The sequence below is a fragment of the Miniopterus schreibersii genome (genome assembly GCF_964146895.1).
Source record: "Miniopterus schreibersii genome assembly, chromosome: 6".
Taxonomy (NCBI): Eukaryota; Metazoa; Chordata; class Mammalia; order Chiroptera; family Miniopteridae; genus Miniopterus; species Miniopterus schreibersii.
In genome coordinates this window covers 6,155,690-6,176,953 of record NC_138107.1, presented here as the reverse complement: position 1 = coordinate 6,176,953, position 21,264 = coordinate 6,155,690, and the positions used below count along the sequence as shown (strand labels likewise).

General features: G+C 57.7%; 1 protein-coding gene across 2 annotated transcripts in view; it reads left to right on the top strand.

Annotated features, from left to right (window-relative positions):
• Positions 1 to 21,264, top strand: part of GRM4 (glutamate metabotropic receptor 4) — a gene marked incomplete at its 5' end in the record, with an annotated part of 99,340 nt that overhangs the window by 61,221 nt on the left and 16,855 nt on the right. For both annotated transcript variants that reach the window (XM_081141618.1, XM_081141619.1), the window contains 5 exons: positions 4,587 to 4,722; positions 7,622 to 7,776; positions 9,864 to 10,004; positions 20,096 to 20,296; positions 20,528 to 20,664. In XM_081141618.1, coding sequence (XP_080997744.1) covers positions 4,587 to 4,722; positions 7,622 to 7,776; positions 9,864 to 10,004; positions 20,096 to 20,296; positions 20,528 to 20,664 — 770 coding nt within the window. The remainder of the gene's footprint in view (positions 1 to 4,586; positions 4,723 to 7,621; positions 7,777 to 9,863; positions 10,005 to 20,095; positions 20,297 to 20,527; positions 20,665 to 21,264) is intronic.

The window sequence follows — 21,264 nt, the reverse complement described above, 5'->3', positions numbered from 1 at the left end:
GTTGTGCTGATCCAAGAGAGCTGTTTTATTAATCGAAACTCCTTAACAGCCCATTGTACAAACACCAGTTTATTCTTCCGTTGTGAAGTATTTGGGTGGTTTCCATTTTGCTGCTGTTCCCGACAGCGCCGCAGTGAGCGCGTCTTTGTGCGGGTGTCCTCGCGCCCCTGCGGGTTTCTCTGGGACCGAGTGAGGCAGGGGATGTGCCTTGCGGGCGCTCAGCACGCGCAGCTTTGCGGAGCATCGCCATGCGCTCTCGGAAGCCTTCTGCTCGCACTCGGAAGCCTTATGCTCGCACTCCTGGATCACATTGTCCAGCGTTCTTGGAGCAGAGGCAGGCGTTGAGGGTTGGGATCAAGGACAAGCCAGTCCTGGCTGGTGGGACATTACTGGCTGAGAGCGAAGTGTGGAGCCAGGGGCCAGGGGCCAGGGCAGGCTCTGGCCTCTGCAGCAGCTGCAGGTGGGCTGGGCTCTCACTGCAGGGCTGGGGCGGGGGCGGGGATGGGAGTCGGGAGGTGAGCCGGCTGGTGGGGCCTGGGAGGTACGGGGTGCCCCGCCTCACTGCAGGGCTTTAGTCCTGGTGGCTCTGCTTACGGTGACAAGCAGGTGGGAATCAGGCAGAGGGCTGGCCTGGGTTCTGACCCCCTAGTACAGAGGTGAGAGCCTCACCAGGAGTGGGCTCTTCCCCAGCTGCTGTGCGCCCCTGGGCAAAGCACTGCCTGTCTCTGGCCTCAGTCTCCTCGCTCCAAGTCCAGCCTGGGCCAGGAGGTCTCTGAGGTCCCTACCGTTCCCATGTGCTCAGCTGTTCTTGGCAAGTGGCTGTGGCTTCCTGCCCCGGTCCTGCAGGTGGAAGCACTGGCTTGGCGGGCGGCAGCTTGAAGCTGGCACATGGCAGGTGGGTGCTTGCCAGGGGGCTGGGCAGCTGGCGTGTGGAGTGAGGGGCTTGCCAAGGGGGATCCAGGAAGGCCTAGGGGCCATGGGGAACCCTAGGCTCCTCCACTCCCCCCCTCCGCATGATCCTGTGCTTGGAGCTGGGATGTTGGAGGGTTCCAGCCTCTGCCCAGAGGCAGGGAGTGTGCTTGTTCCTTGCTGCCCGGGTTTGATTTGATTGTATTTACTATCAGTGAGGACTCATGGATTCACATTTTATCTAATAAGAGACCTTGGGGGAAAGGAGTAGGGTGTGAACTGCTCCTCCTTGGTGGAGAGGTTGGAAGAGGGTGCCCAGGGGAGTTGGCCACAGTCCCCATGGTGATGGAGCCACGCTGCAGGGGACACAGGACTGGCGGGCATGGTATGTAACCCAGGATCTTCCCAGGGGTGTGGAGAGGCTGCAGGAGATGGGGGTTAACAGAGACCCAGTGACCCAGGCCTTCCCTTTCTCTGGCCGAGAGGCTCTGGACACAGACCAATTGCAGTCCCACTTACTGGCTGTGAACTCTGTCAGGCGACGTAGGTCCTCTGAGCCTCAGAATCCGCATCTGTAGGGTGGGGCTGTTAGCACCTGCCCCTGGGTGTGAGGATTCATTGAGTGCCCTCCCAGCCACTCCAGTCCTCTCTGGCTATGGAACCCATAGCCAGATGCTGTGCCACCCACTACTGGGAGCTTGTGTCACCCCAGGAAAGACCCTGACGAGCCAGCCCTGTATGCACTGCTCTGGGGTCCACTGAGCAGCCATGTTGACAATTGGGTGGCAGTGCAAAGGGGCCCCATTGGCACTTGGTTTCTCACCCTGGGGGCAGTGACAGCAGTGGGTGCTTACCCCAGGTCAGGTGCTGTGCCCAGACATGCCCCAGGTGTCCCTTTGACTCCACACCCCAACCCCTTCCCCATGTGGCACTGGTCATGATACAGTGGATAGGCTGAAGGGGTGGCTGAGGGAGACAGGTAGCCTGTGGTCAAACCCCTGCTCTGCCTTGACTGTGTGACCTTGGGGAAGCAACTTAACCTCTCTGCGCCTCAGTTTCCTCATCTATATATTGGGGCTGTGCTGATGATGCTGACCTCAGGTGAGTGTAACGTAACATCTGCAGAGAATCATTCAACATGGGTTAGACACTCCATATGTTCGTTGAGCTCTGCATAACCCCAAACTCTCTTCCAGCCCCTGCCTTGTGGTTGTAAGAGTGTCACACCCACGCTCTCGTCTCAGGTGCCTGCAACTCTCACATTCTAGCTGACAGAGCTGTGGTCACCTAATTCTCCCTTCACCAGTGAAAGGAGCAAGCAAGATATGCCCTGGGCATTGGGCAGGGCATCTAGAACCTCCTGTGGAGCATTGCCTGGAAAGATTCCTTAACTGAAGAGATTGTCTCTGTTGGAGGACAGTGAACTCCCACCCCTGCCCCTCTCCCCTCTGCCCCTGGGCCTCCTCCCTCCTGCAGCCAGGTGGCTCACCCACATCCCATCCAGCCTCCTCCTCTTGTCCATCTGTCTCTCCAGATGGGGGAGAAATGTTGCAATTGGCCCACTTTCTAACTAGAAAGCAACCATATGGAAGGCTTAGCTGGAACTGACTGTCTACCGTCTGCCATTAGTACTGGGCCAGCGCTGTGGGCAATGGACTGGGTCCCTTGGACTCTCCCTGTGACCCAGGATTGAGGGGGCTCAGTCCTGCCCAAGGACCCGCATTCCTTTTCTCTTCTCCTTCCCCATGAGCTCCTGACCATGCTCTTCTCTGGAGCTTGGGAGTTCTTTGCATGCCTTAGGAGAAAAGTGAGGTACTTGGTCTGCCTGGAAGAGGCAGAAAGTCAGGGAGGTGGGTGCTGGTCAGGGTGGGGGCAGGGGCGTGGCTGCCTTGCTTGCTGCAGAGGAGCAGGGAGTCCACTTCCCGGGGGCAGGGATGTGACAGTGTGTATGTTGTGTGGCCCCAGGCCCAGCAGGCACCTGGCATGGAGCTGCCCCCTTTCTACTCCCCATACATTGTTCCCCCCAGAGTGGCCCCCACCTGGCTGCTTATGCCTCCTCCCTCCAAGACCCAACTCAAGGTCACGGCCTTTGGACAGCCTTCCCTGGTTACCAACTATGTCCATGGGTAGAGGCTGTCCTTGGGTGGAGCTGGGTGTTGGCACCTTTCCCCGTGGGGCTGGTGGGTGGGTTGTGTCCCCCTGCACAGTGAGCCCCTTGCAGCCCAGGCCTGGACACAGAGGTGCAGGGAGCTGTGCAGAGGCCTCAGGTCACCCAAGCCTGGACAGAGAGGCCATTTGGAGGCCCAGGGGTGCCCAGCCCTGTTTGAGGAAGAGCTGGGCCAAGACTCTTGAGTGAGACTCAGAGGAGGGGGCCAGTCTTAATAGAGGGTCCGGCTCCATTAAGAATAATCTCTTATGCTTTTCCTTCAGCTGAGCCCCGACTCTGCCACAGAGGCCCTGGGGCATCTTATTCCCTGGAGGGGATAGCCCTCTGTACCCTGGCAGGACAGGGAACCGTGTGACTTTGGGCAAGCCACTGCTCTTCTCGGAGCCTCAGTTTCCTCATCTGTCAAACTCAATTGATGATAGAAACATGGTCCACAAGTGCTTTTGTATCAGATCAAGATTTGAATACCTGAGTGGCACCTGCCTTTTGCAGGTGCTGGAGGGACAGTCTGGGGTTGGGAACTGGCTGGGGAGGTGTAAGGGCTCCTGCGCCGCCAGCCTGGCTGTGAATTCGGCTTCTTGCTGCGGAAGGCTGGCCCTGGGTCCCCTCCCCTAGGACCCAGCTAAGGAGGCAGTGGGCTGTAGTGACAGGGGGGCTCCCAAAGACGCCACAGTCAGAGCTTCTCGGGTCACACCTCCTGCCCTCAGAATGGCCTTCCCAGGCTCCCTTGAGCTCCCTGCTGGGAATCTGACGAATAAGAGGGGGAGGCTGAGGTGTGAAGGCATCAGCCAGGCCAGCGCGGGAGCTGGAGCGGGAGAGCCTACACACTGCGGGCCTGTGAGTGCACAGGAAGGAACCTGGGAGACCTGGGCATAACCAAGCTGCGTTTGCGGCATCGCGGCCCAGGGTGTGCGGGCACTAGCCAGCAGCCACGCATGCTGCTCATCCGAGGGGCCTGCTCATGAGCACAGGGCCTGGGACAGAGCCTTGGGAGGTGTGTGTGGGTGTGAGTGTAGGCGGCACTGATGGACCACAGTGGGCAATTTGCTCTCATCCTCAGATTCACTCCTCTCGAAAACCTGATGATGTGGTTATAATGAAGATAATCAGTGTTTACTAAGCACTTACTATGTGCCAGATATTATTGTATTTATATGCATTAACTTAGCTTTATAACAACCCTATGAAGTAGGTGGTATTATTATTATTTGAGGCACAGAGAGGTTCAGTAACTGCCCTGAGATCACAGAGCAGTAAGTAGCAGAGCCAAGATTTGAACCCAGGCAGACTAGATCCTAAACACAATGCTGTATTGCCTCTTGCTTGTTTTATAATGGGAAACTGAGGCACAGAGAACTTAAGTGACATGTCCAGGGCCACCCAGCTGGCGAGTGGTGGAACCCTGGGCAGCTCCCAGCCTTGCACTACTGGAGTATGAGTTGGAGGGTGAAGGGAGGTAGGGACTCCTGCTCCCCTGTCCACCCCAGGCTGACTGGCCCCCTTCCCACAGGGGGCGTGTGCATCGCCCAGTCAGTGAAGATACCTCGGGAGCCCAAGCCAGGGGAGTTTGACAAGATCATCAGGCGCCTTCTGGAGACCTCAAATGCCAGGGGGATCATCATCTTTGCCAATGAGGATGACATCAGGTGAGGAGGGGGGCAGTGGGGCAGGGGTGGGGAGCCAGGGATCCCTGCTGGTGACCCTCCTAGACAAGTGTGACCCCAGCCTGGGATCCAGAGGGGTAGGGTGGGCAACTGAGTGTGGGGCTGAGACAGCCCTCAGGCAGGGCCACAGGCTAGTGCTAATGGGCGCCCTGCTCTTCCCCCTCCCTGTGCTCTGCATCCATTCTCCTGGCCAGGGATGGGAAACAGATACTGTAATGGAGGGGGTAAGGCCCTGGGCTTGGGGCCAGAGCGCCTCGGTTCTAGTCCTGCTCTCTTCCCTACTAGCTCTGTGACCTCAGGCAAGTTTTTCAACCTCTCTGGGCCTCTTTTCTGCTTAGAAAAGGAGCTAATGATGCCTGCCTGATAGTGTCTGAAAGCTGAATGCAGGGATGGCATAAAGGGCTTAGAGCAGTCTGGCATGCAGTAGGTGCCTAATGCACGGCAACCACCTCGCAGTACCTCCTTCCTTTTTTTTGCTGAGCTCAGAGCAGTGAGAAAAGGCCTGGGCTGTGGTTCTAGTCCTGGCTTGGGGACACAATCACTGTGGGTAGTATTGTCCCCTTCCCGGGCCTCAGAGTTTGCATCTGGAGAATGGGAACAGGTGGACTCTGGGTGCCAGGACCATGCAGGGCAGAAACCCTGGGCCAGCCCACAGCTCTGCACATCTGCCCCTGGGCCATGAGTCACAGATCTGAAACTTTAAAAGATGACCCCTGAACCCCCTCCTAACTTCCTTCCCTTTTCCCTGCCTTTTCCCTGTTACTGCCTCTCGGAGACTGGATGTCAGGGCCAAGATGGACCAGGCCTCTGTGATTCTCCAGTCTGAGGGGAGACAAAGCCCTGCTCAGAGTCTGGTGGGGGAGGCACCCCTGCATTTGCAGAGTAGGGTGACACAGCAGCCGTGACGCTCCCCAGGCCTCACCCATAGGTAGCTGGCTGAGTTGCAGAGCTGCTGTGCCCTCAGGCCTCCCCTGCTTACTGGCCCGCACCCATCTGCCCCCTCCATGTAGCTAACAGGCATTCTCTCTGGGTCCCATTCTTTCCAATACTTTTCCCACTTGGTAAAGAGCTCACCCTGGACTCCTGAGTTACAGGAGAGAAGATTTCCCCAGTAGATGTTGCTAGGTCCCTGCAGGATCAGAAGCCTAAAGACCAGCTCTAATGGAGGGAACTCTGGGAACAAAGGACCAGGGGTGGCTCAGAGTCCACCAGCTCTGAGCTGAGCACAGAGCTTGCTCCTGACCCCCTCAAAGCTTATCGGTGCTTTAATTCTGGCTCTGGAGGTTCCTATTGCCCACAGGTCAGCCAGTCTTGGGGGTGGGGGTGGGGAAGAGGGGTGGTAGAGGGGATGGGACCCCTTCTGAGCTCTTTTTCCTCACTTCAGCCACCAGTCCCTGCACTCCTGCCGCCCACTCCCACCCCACAGCCCAGCACTAGTCAGGTCTCGTCCCCACCCAGGTATGCCCCCACTCCGGCCTCCTGCTCAGCTCAGATGGACCCTGAGCTGGGAGGGCGGGTGAAGGCACTGTGCCAAGTATCCCAGAGAAGGGGCCCTTGGGGGAGGGGAAGTGTGCTGGGAGGTGGGGGCATTTCTGGAAATCCACATGCATTTCTAGAAGCAAACAGAAGTAAAAATAAACCCAGGTGACTTTGCAGGGATGGAGGCTTGGTCATTTCTGGCTGGCAGGATGCAAGCGGGTATTAATAGGGCTGTGGGTGTGGGTTCTGAGAGCAGCCACACCAATGGTGAGTATGCCCTGGGGGCAGCCGCAGCAAGTTTGGGGGTCTGGAGATGGGAAGGGGGAAGGTGTGGGCTCTGGGGCCTGGAAATGTTTCTCCCTGGCAACCCTAGGCTGTCCTTCCCAGTGGGTCGCCTTCTGTACAGGCCCAGCAGCCACCCCAAGCCCTGGAGCTGTGTCCTGGCTCTCACCCACGGGAGGGGCCTAGCCAGTTTCTAGTATCCTGGCCTCTCGCTTGCTGTGTGAACTTGAGCAAGCTGCTTGCCTCCTCTGTGCTCCAGTGGTAGGAGCTGGGTTGGGGGAATTCCTCCCAGTCCTCCCTGTTTTTCTTCTCTTAGAACATGTCTTTGAGGGGCTACTTAGTTCCTGCATCTGTTAAGCACTGACTGAGCACCTCCTGGGGTCTCAGCCCTGTGCTGGCTCAAGGGTCCCTGATTTGATTAAAACCATGCCACAGTAGGGGTGAGCACATCCAGGAGGGTGTGGGGAGCAGCTCTTTGCAGGACCTGGACTCAGGCACAGAAGGCGGGGTGAGGGGGCACTGCTGGCAGGGGAGCAGCAAGTGCAGCGGGCTGTGTGTGTGCATGTGTGCATGTGTGTGTGTGCATGTAAATGTGAGAAGGGATCAAGAGATATGGGTGTGGGTTTAGGGTGGGGGTGGCTTGAACATGAGAGGACAGGGTTTGGGCAAATAAAGTTCTGGGAGCCTGGGTCAGACACAGGGCAGGTAGACTTACGGAAGGAGGTCTGGTCTTTGCAGGGACAGATGTGGCCCTAGGGGACAGGAGTGAGATTGAGGGAGCACATGGGGCCTGTAGGCAGGCATGGGCCTAGGGGATAGGCGGGGGCTGGGGTCTATGTGTGGTATGGGTGAGAGGGGTACCTGTGGACCTGTGGCAGTTGTGGGCCAGGGCCAGAGGGAACTATGGGCCTGGGGGGACAAGCATGGATACTGGGGCCCTGGGCTCATGTGGGCCAGCGGTGGGGGATCCAGGCATAGCCTGGGGGACATCATGGGCTGTGAGGGCGACAACAGGTGTGTGCCAGGGAGGCGGTGGTCCGCCAACAGCCCACCTGTGGGTGTGGCCAGGGTGGGGCAGTTGCCTGGACAGACATGGCCAGGCTGGTACGTGTTCCCACAGGCGTGTGCTGGAGGCAGCACGGAAGGCCAACCAGACAGGCCACTTCTTCTGGATGGGCTCAGACAGCTGGGGCTCCAAGATCGCACCTGTGCTGCACCTGGAGGAGGTGGCTGAGGGCGCTGTCACTATCCTCCCTAAGAGGATGTCCGTGCGAGGTAGGCCCAGCAGGTCGATGGCATGCTTACCACTCACTTGCCACCACTGTCAGCCTCAGCCCTAACTGTTCCTTCTCACTGTCCCCCTGCAGCTCCCTTCCTCTACCCCACATCCGGCCTACCTTCCTCCTTGGCCCATGGCCTTTGTGTTGACTTTCTGGCCACTCAACCCAGCAGGATGAATCCAGATTCAGGGCTTTTCTCCCCCGCTTCTCAGATATTTCTGGGTGTGGGAGACGTGTGGCACATACAGAAGGCTCATTGGTCAAGCACTCTCCATCCCCATATACTCTCATCCGTTTTCTGTCTGGAACAAGGCCCTTGGGTCCCCTGCTGGAAGGGCCGGGAGCTGCCAGCAGGCAATAAGAAGAGGGTGCTGGGCAGGGGTAGGGAACTCCCTGCAGGACCTGCCTGGGGCTGGCAGGCCCTGGGTGGTATTTGGGTTGGGCCTGCCCTGCTTAGCATCCCTTCTTCTTGGGACAGAACTCACAGTGACCCTGGACAGGAACAGACCGCTGTGGCCGGAACCTTGCTGTGAGTAAGGCGTGAAGTTCCCATTAATGGCCTGATTTGCCAGGGACCTCACTGTCCTCACCACAGGGGAGACAGGCAGGCTCCCAGGGCCTTCTCCTCTGCTTTTGCTCTGTTTGATGGAAAGGCCTGCAGACATCTGTCTCCATCAAACTTTCCAAGAGACTGAGGCCTGAGCAGGGGAGGGACTTGCTCAAGGTTACACAGCCATGTCCTCTATTCACCCCAGGAGAGGGAGCACAGGCAGGCATTTCCACACTACCCCTCCCAGCCTCAAGCCATAATAACACAAAATAACAATAACTGTGGCTATTGGTACCTACAAATGCCAGGCCCTTTACAGACATCTCAGTTAGTCCTCCCAGCAACCATGTGCGCTGCCAGGAGCTCACATTTAGTAGGTGAATACACTAAGGCTCGTAGACATTAAGTGACATACAGTGACCATTACGTGGCAGAGCTGGGATTTGAACCCAGGACTTGCCTGACAAGCCCCCTTTCTGGACCTTAGAGAAGCCTTTAGAGCAGTGGTTCTCATGTGACGGTACTTTTGACCCTGGGGGGACATTTGGCAATGTCTGGAGACAGTTTTGATAGTCACGATTGGTGGGTGATGCTACTGGCACCTAGTGGGTAGAGGCCAGGAATGTAGTTCAACATCCTGCAATGCACAGGCCAGCCCCTCCCCCCAACACTGAACGATCGGGCCCAAAGAGTAGTGCCGAGGTTGAGAAATGCTGCTCTAGGCCAGCCCCTAACCAATGCCAGCATTTCTCCTACAGCTAACAGACGGTCATTGAGCCTCCACCTGGACCCTGCCACAGATAGGAAGCTCACCATTCGGTATGGGCCCCATTGAGCTTTCAGGCCTCCTGGCCTGTCCCAAGCAGCCGAGTCAACTGTGCACATTACACGAACTGTCATCAATGAAGGAGGGGTGTCGGGTGGAGAGAGAGGGCATCACTCACCCGCCAGCCTGCCCACCCTGTGGCAGGGTTTTCTGGACTTAGAGCAGAGTTGGCGAGTCCCCAGGAGCACACAGAGGAGGAGGCTGCATCTATCAGTGACGGGCAGTTCTGGCTTTGAAGGTAGAAGATCCAGCTCCCGGTCTTGCTGTGTAACCCGGGTCATCCCGGCCTCTCTGGTTCCGGCTCCTGTTCAGAACCAGAGAGCTCAGGTGCCTCTCGGTTTAGGCACCACGTCCCCTAGCCTCCCTCTGCTCCAATCCCAGGACCTGCAGGCAGTTCCTTCTCAAAGAGGGCCGATATTAGCATTTGGTAGTAAAAAGGTGGCAGAAACATCTCCATCTTACTTCTCTTCCATAAAAGCAGCAGTTGAAAGATTACACACGCTCCCCCTGGGACTTCATACAGCGCTTTTCATTTAGAATGAGATGAAATGCTCCACATTTTGTTTTTTCCACCCGGGCCCTGGATCAGAGGATGTGCGCTCCTCCCTCCCTCCCCCCTAAGCTGAGGGAAGCAGGAAGGGCGGGGGGCAGGTGGAGAAGGGGGTTCGGGAGGCCCTGACGCCCGGCTTCCCTGCTTCCCTGCCAGGCTTCGACCGCTACTTCTCCAGCCGCACGCTGGACAACAACCGGCGCAACATCTGGTTTGCCGAGTTCTGGGAAGACAACTTCCACTGCAAGCTGAGCCGCCACGCGCTCAGGAAGGGCAGCCACGTGAAGAAGTGCACCAGTGAGCACGCGCAGGGCGGGGACCCCCCCCCCCCCCCGGCTTGGGGGCGGGGCCCTGGGGGCCCTGGGGGCGGGGCCGCGGGGAAGGGCGCAGCGCGGGGCCCAGCCTGGTGGCAGGCACTGCAGGGCCAGGCGCCTGGGGGCGGAGTTGGGGCTCCAGGGGCGGGGTCCGAGGGGGCGGGGCCAGGGCCGTTTTAGGGTAAGACCTGAGAAGCCTCGAGGGCTTAGGGTGGGAGAAACCTCTGTGGGGAGCCACCGGAGACCCGCTGAGTGGGGGAAGGGGCTCCTAGTTCTCGGCAGAGGGCCCGGGGGGCCTGTGGTCGCCTTGGGGCTCACCTGACGCCCACAGAACTAAACTGACCCCAGCCGCCCCGTGTCGAGTCCAGACCCTCCCGAGCCAGAGCACTTTACAGAAACCGGCTGTAACCGCGGGACTCCCCCAGCCGCTCAAACACCCGGGGGACCCCCGGCCATGCCTGGCCCAGGTCTAAGGACGGTGGGTCCAAAATCTCTTGGAGTTTTTAACCTAACAGGGAGCCTAACGGGGAGACCGACAGTAAACAAGACTCGTAAGTAAATATAGGCCATGTCAGGGGGAAATGTGCAGTAGAGACACTAGAACAGGAAAGAAAGAGGATGGCCTCCGGGCGTCCTGAAAAGGACCGAGGGAACCTCCAGGACAGGACAGGACAACCGCCCGTTTTACAGATAGGAAAACGGGCTGGGGGGGGGGGGCGGTAAGCAAAGGGACCCGAGTTTCACAGATGGGAGGTGGCAGAGCAGGGTTTGAACCCAGCTGTGAGCTCTAGGCCCTCAGGCCCCTGAGGTTGTCCTCATGGTTTGGATGTGGGTCCTTGTGTGCTCTTGGTCTGGGCAGCTTGGCAGCAGGACCTGGGCACAGTGACATTGGGAGGTCTGGGTGCCACTGCCTGAGAGGTGCCTGCGCACCTCCCTCCTGCATCCTCCTGGACTGATCAATGCAGCTGGGGCAGAGGGCCACATGACCAGCAGGCCACTGAACAGGCCACGGGGACATGCATGAATCTTAGGCAGTGGGGGGTGACACACTTGTGCCAAGGAGAGGAGGGAGCTTCATGATGTGAGCGGGCAGGTGGGGGAGCATGCTGCCCTCTGGTGGCCAGGGCTCACTGAGACTGGTGGCCTCTTAGGACTGTGGGTATCCCCTAGGGGCCCAGGCAAGTTCCTCTGTGGGTGTCTGTGGCAGTGTGTGTGCTCGCACACCTGTGTGTGTGATCGTGTGTGCATGAGTCGGTATTTCTAAGGGAGAAAGGGTGTGTGGGTGCTTGTGTTCCTAGGTGAGCTAATAACCACAAACACCACTGTTTATAGTGCATCTACTATGTTTTAGACACTTTAAAGACATCATCTCATCTCACCCTCACGATAACTAGGGACTTTTATGAACCCCATATTATGTAGAATCAGAGAGCCCAAGCACCTTGCCCAAGGCTGCACAGCAGATGCCCCCGTCAGGCCGTAATCATGGGAAAGGTGCCGGGAGTGCAAACATGTCTGGGCATGGGAGGCTGGGCCCTCACAGGTAGGGTGACCATACAGCCTGTTCATTCTTTTTGGTGTAATTATGAGAATATCCCAATTTATTCTCAAAGTGCCCAAGTGGGGATGGAAAATGGTATGGTCACCCTGATTATAGGCCATCAAATGTGGCTCAGGGGCAGAGATAGGTGAGACTGGAAGTGGGGCAAGATGGATAACTGGCCTAGCCTGACAAGGGCTAGGGGCTTTCTGGAGTCACCTGTTGGTCTGGGAGAGGCAGGTGGGGACAAAGCCTGCGTCAGTCCATGTGGGCTCTGTCCAGACTCAACCCTCAGGTCAGGATTTGGGAACATCTCCCAAGTGGGCTGGTGAACTGGGGCGAGGGCCGCCTCTCGCCGCCCTCAGACAGGTGTTTGGGCTGCTTGCCAGAGTGGATTCAGAAGACCGTTGTGCTTCACTGCGAGCTGAGGCAAGCTCTGTGGCCTCTCTGGGCCTTTGCTGTCTCATCTGAGAGATGGGATTGATGGTGACCAGCCCAGAGGGTGTCTTGGGAAAGCATTAGTGGAGGCACTCTGTGAACTGTAAAATGGTGGCTCCCAAGCCTGGCTGTGCCTAGAATCACCTGGGAGCTGTGAAATGCTACTGGGCCCCCCCCAGACCCATTGCACAGAACCTGGGGGTGCGACCTGGACGGTGGTATTTTTAAAGCTCCCAGGTGATTGTATGTGTGTTTCGGGCTGGGAACCTTGAGTGGGAGCAATGCTTCCCCAGCCTTGTTCACACTGAATCACCTGGGACCCTTTCAAACTACTGAAGCCTGACTCCCACCCCCAGATGTTCTGATTGAACAGGTCCTGGATGCAACCTGGGCATCAGGATTTTCCAAAAGTGCCCCAGGTGTTCTACTGTGCAGCAAAGCGTGGGTGGCTCAGAGGGAGAGGCGGGTGCTGGGAGGGAAGACAGCATGCACCCCAGGCAGGAGGGCAGCGTGAGCAAAGGAGCAGAAGCTGGGTAAGCATGGGGTTGTGGAGGGAGTGGAAGGGCAGCACCTCGCATCTAACCTGGATCCTTCTTGCTGCATCTGAAGCCCAGCAGAGGCTGGTAAGAGTCCTTGTGTAGCCCCAAGTCAGGTGCGGTGAGCCCGTCCATCTCTGGGTGAGGTGAGGATCAGGTTGCTGCTGGGAATGTTTGTGGGGCCTGAGACCCAGCTCTGGCTTCCCATGGCCCTGCCCTGGTTTGAGCTGGTCCCTTGGGAGAATGTGTTTGGCCAGGAGGACCAGGGTGACACCCATGGAGTACTTGCTCTCGACTAGGCACCTGGGAGGGAGGGGAAAGGGGAGGACTCACCCCCAGGTCTGTACCTGACTCTGCCTTCTCCCTGATGTGTAGCCTTGGACCAGTTATTTAACCTCTCTGAGTCTCAGAAATTTGTGTGTAGAACACGGAAGATAACACCCACCTCAGTGGGTTGTTGTGAGGGCTGAAAGTGATGCCTGTGAGAGGTGCTGATGAAATGGTTGTCATTGATGTGGGAATGAGTGAGAAAGATGGGATTTATAGGCAGTTGGGTAATTTAACAGCCCAAGCCTGCTGATACAATTCTGTCTCAGCTGTAGGATTCTGGATCCTGAGGGTGGGTGGTATAGCCTGTCCTCCGTGTTACGCTCATTTACAGAAGAGGAGACTGAGGCAGTTTGTGAACATCACAGCTGCAGAATTGGCAGAGCTGGAGTCACCCCCAAGCAAGCCTGGCTGCAGAGCTGGTGCCCTGTTCGGCCGCTACCTTCCCTCCTGCTCCTCTGGGCCCCTCTCTCCTGTCCAGCCAGCTCTGTGTTCTCCACCTACCCCCACTCACCTCCTCCAGGATGCCTGCCCCATCCCCACTGCCAGCCTTGGGTTGGCCCTGGTGTCCTAGATGCTAACAGTCAGCCTCTGCCTCTGTCAGCCCCTAGGCCTGGTGGCCTTCTGAGAGGATGTGAGGACCCTCTCATTCTGGGGTATTATACTTGGGAAGATTGGATCCACACTTCAACGCTGTCTTCTGTTGAATTCCATTTAAGACAAAGATTTGAGAGCGAGCAGTTTACTCGGGAGGGGACCCCAGGAAACACTGGTAGGGGAGGGCTGGCAGCCGTAAAGGGAGCGGTACCAGGCAGGCCCTACTGAGCAGCTGGAGCTTCACTCCCCTGGGGCTCTGGGGGCAGAGAAGAGCAAGCCTCTCAGGCATCCCTGGAGGTGTGAGGGAGCCGGGGGATGTAGGCATCACTCCCGTTTATCACGGGAGTTCTCTGGGCTGGCGGCGATTCCTCAGCACACAGCCTGCCACATGCCTGGGCCATGAGGCTTCTATGGCCAGAGGAAGTCTCAGAAGAGTGGCAGATGCTGGCAGTTGGAGATGGGGCTGGTGTGTCTGGAAGTGGTAAGGCTGAGGGGTGTGGGCAAGCACCCATTCTCTCTCAAACATACCGCTCTGGGAGCCCAGCAGAGGTGGGTACGCGTCCTGGTGCTGCTGCTCCCTAGCAGTGTGGCCCTGGCAGGCCACTTTACCTCCTGAGGCCTCAGTTTCCTCATGCCCCGGAGCCCCGACCCAGCAGAGCTGCCTGCCTCACGGTTTCCCGGAGAAGGGGTGGAGGTGATCTGCAGGAAGCACTTGCAGATGGCCCATGGATCACCCGCACCTGAGCGCGACCGGGGTCACCGAGCGGGCAGCTCTGCAGCTGTCACGGCCTGTGGGAGCGTAGCGCCCACTCCCCCTCCTCTCCTGGCCCCCTCCTTCGGAGCTCACAGAGCAGGGTTTGGGAGTTAAAGCTGTAAACAGGGCAGATGTGGCATCCGTCTTTTTGACAGCACTGCCAGCCAGGTGATGGCTGAGCGCAGGAAAGCCCGGTTTATGAGGAAATAGGAGATATTTACTGCTTGCTGCTCCCGGGGCCAGGAGCTCTGAGAGGGAGGGCAGCTGGGGATGTGTGGGAAGATGCCGCTCACCCAGCCTGTGCTAATAGCAGTAACACCCACAGCAGCAGCTAATGTTTATATAGCATTTATCACTTAGCGAGCTCTGTTCTAGTGCTTTGCATTTAATCCCCACAGCAACCCATTTTACAGATGAGAAAGCCGAGGCATAGAGATGTTAAAGACTTGCCCAAGGGCACAAGGTAATAAATAGCTGAGATTTGAACCTAGGCTGTCTGGCTGCAGAAATGTTTTGCCGGGCCAGTTGATGTCCTATTCCCAGGCCCTCCTGGCTATTCCAGCCTGGCTTTGAAGGACCTTACGACCTCCACATTCCCGAAGGAACCTGAGAAAGGCTCCTTTCTGGGGAAGGGAAGAAAGGCCAACATTTAGGATTTCCTACTACGTGCCAGGCTGTGCCACCCATTAGGGGAACTCACATTTACTCAAACCATCAGCCAGATGGTGGCCAGAGGGATCCTGGGCCCTTCCCCTCAGTGCTGCTTCTCACTTGTTCAACTAGCGCTTCCTAAGCGGCTGACTGTGTGCACAGCCCCTGTGCTCGGGGATGGTGCCAGACCTGCCCCAGGAGCTCTCCCTGCAGGTGGGGGACAATATGACCTTGCAGACAGGATGGGGTCCTCCCAGTAGTCAAAGCCATGGGCCTCCAAGGAGCACCTAACTGTGAGACTGGAGAGGGCAGGTCCAGGAGGCCTCCTGGAAGGGAATTGAGAGTGCTGGGAGACTTGCGCCTTTAAATCCGGAGGTCAGAAGTCCTCACTGAGAAGGCGATACTTGAGCAAAGACCTAAAGGCGTGAGAGAGCGCGGCATGTGGAGACCTGGGAAAGAGCCCACGAGGCAGAAGGCCCCGAGGTAGGCTCCTGCTGGCAGGCTGGGGAGCAGCGAGGAGGCCCCGGCGGTCCAAGCAGAGCAGCAGGGAGATGAGGGGCAGGGGCACAGACCATGCGACCTCGTAGACAGCTTGTAAGGATATAGCCTTTTATACAGACTGAGACGAGGCCACCGCAGGGTTTGAAGGAGGACAGTGGGTGAACCTGAATGACCGCACACTTGTATGAATGTCACGCTGATTGTGTAGCTGTACACACACCTTGTGTGTGTTTATATGTACATGTTTTTACATGTTTGTACGTGGATACGGGCGCAGGCATGTTCAGATTCATGCAGGTAATCCATAGGTGTAGATGTGAGAGCATGTGGATGTATATCTGGTGGGTTTTGTATCGTATGTGAGGGAATTGAGTCACAAGTGTGTGTGTGTGTGTGTGTGTGTGTGTGTGTGTGTGTGTAGAACTCAGAGGGTTGTACTGGGCAGGGTGAGTTGTGGAGAGGTGAGGAGGAATCAAGGAGGAGCTCTGATTATTTCAACCTTGAAAACAAATTTCAATTACAATTTACAACCTGCAGACAAAGGTTGCAGTCACTGTAGTAACCACTGTGGGGTTTTGACAGAGAAAATCCTCTCCGATGGTTCCCTGGCTGGCTGTCAAGCGTGGCGGAGCCAAACGCATCTCCGGCTCATTGTGCCCCGGGACACAATTAGGACATCTTCAAACTGTTGCTCCTGTCATTGCTGCTGTGTGCCTGGGATTTATCTCTTCCACTAACTCTCAGAAATGTGTATCTTGCCTCCTCCCAGAGCTCTAGTGCCCCTGCCTGGGCCTGGGGGTCCCACAACTGGTGAGAGGGGATTTTCTGACCCCTTTTCCCTTCAGTCCTCCCTCCTCTAGTCCTGCAGACAAGGATCCTTAACTCCTAGTTAGGCTGGCCTCACCGCTCGCACAGGGCCTGGGCTCCACAAGGGAGGAGGCAGGTCAGGGGCTGGATGCAGGAGGAGAATGGGAGGCACAGTTCAGGGTAGTGAAACTCTTTTGGACCCAGAGAGATCCGGGTTCAAATCCCAGCCCTACCACTCACCACCCAGGCCAGTCCCCAGGTATGCATAAACACCTACTAGGTGCTAGGATTCCTGCTAGATTCTAGGTATGTCACTCAACCATCTGCAAACCTCGATTACCTCCTGCCGAGGGGCTAGTCCAGCCTCCCTCCCAGAGCCACAGGGAAGAGAGCGGGGCAGGCAGTGAAGGCTCTGAGCGAGCGCGGGCCATGCTGGTGCTGGGGGGTCATTGCTGAGGAGCCAGGGGCTGTGTGGTGAGCTGCGCTGGTTATGGGCACAGCCTCAGGACGAAGCATCTTGTCCTTGTTTGGTGTTTGTGATTCCTGCACCCCCCCAGGTGTGGGCACTGAGACTCTGTCATCGTGCTTCCTGTGGGGTGTGGGGAGGGCCTGCAGGGCTGGAGGGGCATGTGTGCTTGTGCATGTGTGTGTGCACGTGCACGTGCGCAGGTGTGTGTGGAGGGCTCACTCAGGGCCTGGTGCTGCCTGGAAGGTAAAGGGCCTTTGTAGGCTGCCTCACTGGGCCCATTTTCTCATCTGTAATTGAGGCTAGACTGGAGCAGAAATCTGGATGTGAAAGTGTATTGAGAAGTTTCTAGAAGTCCATAGCTGGCACCGTGGCAGCTTTGGGGTGGAGATTTGGAGGGACCCATAGCACCCCAGAGCCCTTCTCACTGGAGCCTCCCAAGCAGAGGCAAGCTTCTCCGAGTGAGGTGCTTCTGTGAGGCCGTCCTCACATCAGTGTCAGCACAGGTGGCTCTGTGACCCCAGTGGGAGCACTTGGTCCAGGACCCGAGCAGCCCAAGAATGGATGCTTCAGCTGGACCACTGAGGAGGGACCCCTGGGGAGACAGGGAGCAGAGGGTCAGGGAAGCTCGGCTGGGGAGATGCAGCCGGGGTTCATTGGTCGTGTGTGTCCTTGGCCTTGAGAGAGAGCCGCCTCCTTGCTGCAGTGGCCGCACCTCCTCCTGCTCTCCAGGTTAATAATTCAGTCTCATCCTTTTGAACCGTGGGCTGATGGGAGCTGCAGGGAGCTGAGTTTTGCCTCCTTCGGGCTGCAGAGGGCAGGACTGGGGGGGGGCTGCAGGGAGTGTGGGGTCCAGTTGGGGCCTTCCAGGCTGCCCTGTTCCAGCCCCTCTGTCGCCGTTTGAGGACAGGACTATTCCTTGCATTTCTCTCTCGGCTCTAGAACCTTGTGATCAGAGGCCTTGGACATGGGTAGGCTGGTGAAGCTGGAGATTTGCTTTTCACGTTCATCCTGTCCCTGTTCGTGCCTTGGCCTAGAAATAGCTTTGCCTGTTAGCAAAGCTCTGCTGGGCCAAGCCTGAGGCAGGGCGGGGCTTCTGCGTCCTTGAACCTGGCGTTTAATGGACTCCTGTAGCACTTGGCAAGCCCCAGCCTCTCATGCCCTGCAGTGAACGTTAACCCATCCGTCCTCTCAGGGCCCTGATCCTGACCCCTTGAGGTAAGTGCCATCATTCCCCTCATTTTGCAGATGAGGAAACTGAAACCTGAGAGGTGGAGTGATGGGTTTAAGGTTGGGTTCAAGGTCACACAGCTAGAGGCATTGGTGGAGCTGGGCTTCTGGCCCAGACAGTCTTGTGCGCATGCAGTGCGTGCAGTGGTGGTGGGCATTGCGGGGCTTAGCTGACCGCTGAGAGCCAGGCAGCAGCCTTGGACCTCCCCCCCCTGCCCCCATCTCCAGCCCTGAGGCCTCGCCGTAGAGTGGTGGGCTCTGTCTGGACCAAACAGTGCCCTCAGAGCCAACTGGACATCTACCCCCAAACTGTCCAGTCTAAGTAATGACTCCTGACTCTGACCCCAAGGTTGGGGACACTGGAGCCAGGTTCACCCCTGGTCACGGGGTCTTGGTGGCAGGGATATGAGACATGGCACCAGCTCTGTGGAGCCCTGGGCAGACAAGGCACAGTGAATGTCACTGGACAAAGATGCAGGAACCCAGGGGGTGAGCTGAGTACTCCTGGGGCCTAAAGTCAAGTGCCATCTGGGATGGGGATCAGGGGAAGGGGCTGGAGCTGGGAGTGCTCATCCTGTCACCATGAGGCTGGCTGTGTGACCTGGGGAGTCCCTCCCTGGGCTTCAGTTTTCTTATCTGTAAAGTGACAGAATTGGAGCAGATCCCTATGGTCCTGCCATCCCTAGCAATAGCTCATGGGCAACAGACTTAGCTGCTCACCCTGCTGCCTGCTGGGGAATTACCTTGGCAAGGTGTGTCACTGGCCCTTCAGCAGGGTGGCATGGGATGGGGGTGGCTTGTGAGGGTTAATTTCCTTGTCTTAGCCTTGAGGGAGGAGGCTGTGGCCATGCTGTGTGCAGGGGCTGTGGCCTCAGGAGGGGAAACCGGGCTTCCGTGGTGCTCTGTCCATCCTCTCTCTTGACGTTGCCTGCCATCCTCCTGCCCCCATGTCCTCACCTCAAAGTCCCTGCCCCCTTTTCTCTCCCCACCTCATTTTCCTTCCCCCTCTCCCCCAAATCCAGCTCCTACAGTCCCTCAGGCATAGTGTGGTGCACAGGATTGGAGCCAGAGTTCCCGGGTTCAGATCCAGCTCGGCATGGTTCTGGAGCGTCAATGAGTTTTTTGTGTCTCAGTCTCTTCATCTCTGTAATGGAGATAATTCCTCACCTCATAGCATTATTGTGAGAGTTCAATGAGTTAATATCCACAAAGAGCCTGGAACAATGCTAGGTGCTCAGGAGGAGGTGCTCAGGAGAAGTGAGCAGTTCTTTTTCACCATTGCTACCCAGAGCCCAGGCCAGGAAGCACCCCCTCCTCCGGAAAGCCACCCGGCCTGCTCTGGCCCATGGACCGGTCACCCACCTCAGTACATTAATAATGTGGCGTGGTCACCTACCCTGTGCCAGATGTTTTTGTACCTCATTCACGTAGGGCTCACAGCACCTCTGTGGAGCAGGATTGAGATACCTTTTACTGAGGGGACACCCAGGCCTCAGGCAGCCCAGGAGCTTGCGTGGGGCAGAGCAGAGGGGCTGGGTGTGTCCAGAGCCCTGAGGAACCGCTGTGGTTTGCAGTGAGAAGGGGTGGGTTCCCCATTTTGTAAAGCTTACTTACCCTGGCTAATGGGGGGTCACTGACTGGAGGGAGAGTGGGGACAATGGTGACTTCTGGTGTCTGGGGCAACTAGAGGCCATTGAGGGTATCAGGGCCCTGAAACCTGAGGGACTGCGGTCTGTCTCTCAGCTCCTCTAGGCCTCAGTCTCCCCACCTGTGTCTGGTGGTGGGGTGGTGCCCTCTGGCTGGAGCAGCTGCCATGGTGAGCTGTTGTGGGGGCACCACTGTCCTCATGACAAACAGAGCTCTTGTCCTGGTGATTTCCCAGCCTGCGCAGGGCCAGCTGCTTCCATGATGATCCCAGGCCAGGCTGGGAGGGGCAAGCACCACAGCCACAGGGTGATGGTGACAAGGGGACCTGCCCTGGCTGTCCTGGGGCCTCAGGCCACAGGGTCTAGGGGTACAGTGGTGAGAGCAGCGGACCCTCCCCTTCACCCTTTGGGGACCCCCACGGCGCCTCCTCTAGACCACCTCCTGGGGGAACAGAGCAAGCAGTGGGCTAGGAGCCAGGAGAGCTGGGCTGCTCCCAGCTATGCCACCTCTCTGCTTTCCACTGTACCAATCTGCGAGGATGGTGGGCGTCGCGGCACCCATTCTGGGTGTTTGGTTGCAGACCGAGAGCGCATTGGGCAGGACTCGGCGTACGAGCAGGAGGGGAAGGTGCAGTTTGTGATCGACGCTGTGTACGCCATGGGCCACGCGCTGCACGCCATGCACCGGGACCTGTGTCCGGGCCGAGTGGGGCTCTGCCCACGCATGGATCCCGTAGACGGCTCCCAGCTGCTCAAGTACATCCGCAGTGTCAACTTCTCAGGTGGGAGCATGGCGCATGGCATCCCCACCCCAGGGGTCCTGGGCCATGCAGCCAGGGAAAGGGGTCCTGGGCTCCATGGGGGGAGGTATTGGAGGGTCTCGTCAGATGTTTCCAAGGGGTGAAGCCTCCCCAGATGCTCCATGCAGGGGCTTCCTGAGAAGTTTTTCTGCCTTGCCTTTGAGTAAAGGCTCAGCAAAGAAACTGAGTGTGTGACATCCACTTCCCCCACAGGCATTGCAGGGAACCCTGTGACCTTCAACGAGAATGGGGATGCGCCTGGGCGCTATGACATCTACCAGTACCAATTGCGCAACGGCTCTGCTGAGTACAAGGTCATTGGCTCCTGGACTGACCACCTGCACCTTAGAGTAAGCGCCTGGCAAGAGGGCAGGGAGGGGCTCTGGAGGTGGAGGGAGTCACTCACCGCATCCCAACCCTGGGAGGACACCGAGGGGAGGCAGCCCCTGAGTAGCACTGATCTCTGGGATTGCTGCTGTCAAGTCGGGGTTTCATTCCGTGCCCCTCCCAGACGTCAGAGGGCCCTGAGGCTCCCACCCAGAGACGGAAGGACAGGGCTGCTGGACTCCTGCTGTGTCTGCCCCTGCCCTTTCCCCTGGCCTGGGCCTTTCTGCCTGCCGCCCACTCGCAGGGCCAAAAGCTGTGGACAGACGCTCACAGTGAGTGAAATGGCTGGTGTGGGCCCAGGGTAAGGAGGGGAGGGCTGCGTTTGGACAGAGGACCGTGTTTAAGGCAAAAGGCACAGTCAGACGGCAGGTGGGGAGCTGTTTGAGAGTTGGTCCTCCAGCACTGTCTAACCCACAGGAAGGCTGTCTTTTCCTGGGTATTATGGGGGTTGGGGAGAACTTCTCATGGGTCCTCTTAGCCACACTTTCCCAGCTCACAGTTGTTCCAGGGACATGGTGGCCTTCCCTCTCTGGCCCTCAGTGTCCCCTGCCATGAAGTAGAAC